General features: G+C 36.5%; 1 protein-coding gene across 1 annotated transcript; it reads left to right on the top strand.

The window, feature by feature from the left end:
- The first annotated feature begins 225 nt into the window (after positions 1–225).
- On the top strand, positions 226–828 carry LOC132947736 (uncharacterized). The gene has a single exon (XM_061017986.1). The coding sequence runs from the start codon at positions 226–228 to the stop codon at positions 826–828; it is 603 nt and encodes a 200-aa protein (XP_060873969.1).
- The last annotated feature ends 1,583 nt before the right edge of the window (positions 829–2,411 follow it).

The following is a 2,411-nucleotide window of genomic DNA, read 5'->3' as shown; positions in this document are numbered from 1 at the left end:
CTTCCGTATGAGCAGAAGCACCTGAGTCTTCTGCCGAGGACACATCGATTTACTCACTTGCTAATTGACGACACCAACCGTCAACACAAGCACCCAGGAGCTACGACACTGCAATCCATCATCCAGCAACATTATTGGATTGTAGCTAGTCGCCAAGTTATTAAATCTCGTTTACGTCACTGTATTGCCTGTTATCGAATTCGTCCTTGAGGAATCCGGCCTGTAATGGGAAATTTTCCAAAATACCGTTTACAGCAAGTAAAGCCATTCACCGCAGTCGGGGTCGACTACGCTGGTCCAAGCCTGTTAAAACCATCAACAACACACAGACCTGTACCATGCCAGGCATACATATGCCTCTTCGTCTGCATAGCAACAAAGGCGCTACATCTTGAACTCGCCTCAGACTTATCCACTAAGACTTTTCTGATGGCCATTAGTCGTTTTATTTCACGCCGAGGCCCAATCCAACAGATGCACAGTGACTGTGGAACCAACTTTGTAGGTGCCTCCAAGTTGTTTGAAACAGTTGATAAATTCACGCAATCCCCTGAACACCAGGAAAAGTGTAGGAGTTTTCTGACAGCGTGGAACATCAGCTGGCACTTCAATCCACCATCCGCACCTCACTTTGGGGGTCTTTGGGAGGCTGGACTGAAGTCAACAAAAACATTGATTCACAGAACTATCGGTCTCCATCGACTCAAGAACGAGGAACTCAGTACCCTTTTAACTCGGATCGAAGCCAGCACGACCAACGCCAATGCACCAGTCTTTTACCTGATCTCTAGCAAGACCCACCCAGGCAGACTTGCGCATTTCAGATAGAAACCTCAACACCCGAATCTATCGGACGGTATTTATATCGGTCAATAGTGCAATAGTCAGAGTATTCCGGCATTGCACTGATCATATATCTGCCGCAGTTCATGGGGCAATAGTCGGAGTATTCTGGCATTGCACCGACTGTCATACCGTTCGGTAGATTCCAAATCCCCCGTCGTGCGCGCTTTTACCTCGTACCCCGATCGTCAGTAAAAACCAGGGTCTTTTTATTTTTGTTAATAAAGTATAAAATTCGTCAGTATGACATACAAATCTCGTAGTGTTCTTTCGTTCTATAACTAATTGCTACAAATCTTTCCAAAACTCTACAAAGTATTTACCGTGAATTGTTAATAAAAATGAAAACAGACCTCCCCAGACCAATAAACCATATTGAAATATTGATTGGAATAAATATAGATAAATTATACGCATAGTTTGCACAGGTAATTACTTCCGTAGTTTGTAAAAAGTAAAAGTTAATGTACGCATACGCATTACAATATTATTGGAAATAAAAATAAAATAAATCATTAACTTTCCCAGCCAATTGGGTTTCTATCATTTAAACAATATCTTGTCGAAAGAATTCCGCACTCAAGGTATACAGTTGTCGAAAGATTTTTTACAGTTACAATTTCTTATATAAAACTTATACATTTTGATTGTTATTGTTTGTTGAATTGAAAACTTCTTGTTTTTGAACATCTACATCCGCATTTATAAACATATTAACTAAATTATAACATGTAATTATTTTTAATACTATAGTTAAAATATATAATTAAAACTGAAAATTATCAAATATATTTAACCCAACATAAACAAATGTATTAATTATTTTCAAAAAAAATATAGTTAGTATCATAAACTTGGTATTGGCAATATCTAGTAAATTACTTACCTCCGAATTTATTGAATATAGATTTGTCTTTTGTATTTGTTTCATTTTCATCTTCATAGTTTTTAGTCATCTTTTTTCATAGTCAACTCATTTGAATTCTGATCAGAGTGACTAAATTATTTCAAATCTTAAGAACAACCTATAATAATGTGTAAGTGATTAAAAAATTATTAATTAATAAATTTCCTTTTTTTTTTGCATATTTTGTTGTTTTTATTGCATATTTTTAGCGCATATTTAGCGATATTCAAGGTAATATTATAGCGCATATTTATGCAATTTTAAGTGCTATAAAATCCCAACCCTGGTAATAAGTATACGCAACGTCTTGTCGTATCAAAACCGTAACCATTAGGGTGTATAGCTAACCATCGTGTAAGTTACTTAAGACATCGCGTTAGACTTGCAGCTATTAACTATAATATTATATCTTATAATAATATCAGTACTACGTGTCTGCATAAAGATAACCGGTTACCTGGTGTGGTGGTATATTGTCGCAAGCTCGAGAGCAATTCAACGACCTGTGGCTGTAGTGCACCGTTGCCGTATATAAACGGTTTGATTAATATACAATCTTTGAACAGTGTGTCTGTGTAGGTACATTCAGTGTAGGTGTAGTAATAATATAACATAATACGCCTTCCTTAAGTCGTTATGATATAACTAAATAGGGTATAGA

Source organism: Metopolophium dirhodum, chromosome 6, assembly GCF_019925205.1.
Source record: "Metopolophium dirhodum isolate CAU chromosome 6, ASM1992520v1, whole genome shotgun sequence".
NCBI classification, from domain to species: Eukaryota; Metazoa; Arthropoda; class Insecta; order Hemiptera; family Aphididae; genus Metopolophium; species Metopolophium dirhodum.
The sequence above is the reverse complement of the archived record's forward strand: the minus strand, read 5'-3'. Positions and strand labels throughout refer to the sequence as shown.

Coding starts and splice junctions, on each gene's coding strand:
- LOC132947736 (XM_061017986.1), top strand. CDS start 226: ATGGGAAATTTTCCAAAATACCGTTTACAGCAAGTAAAGCCATTCACC.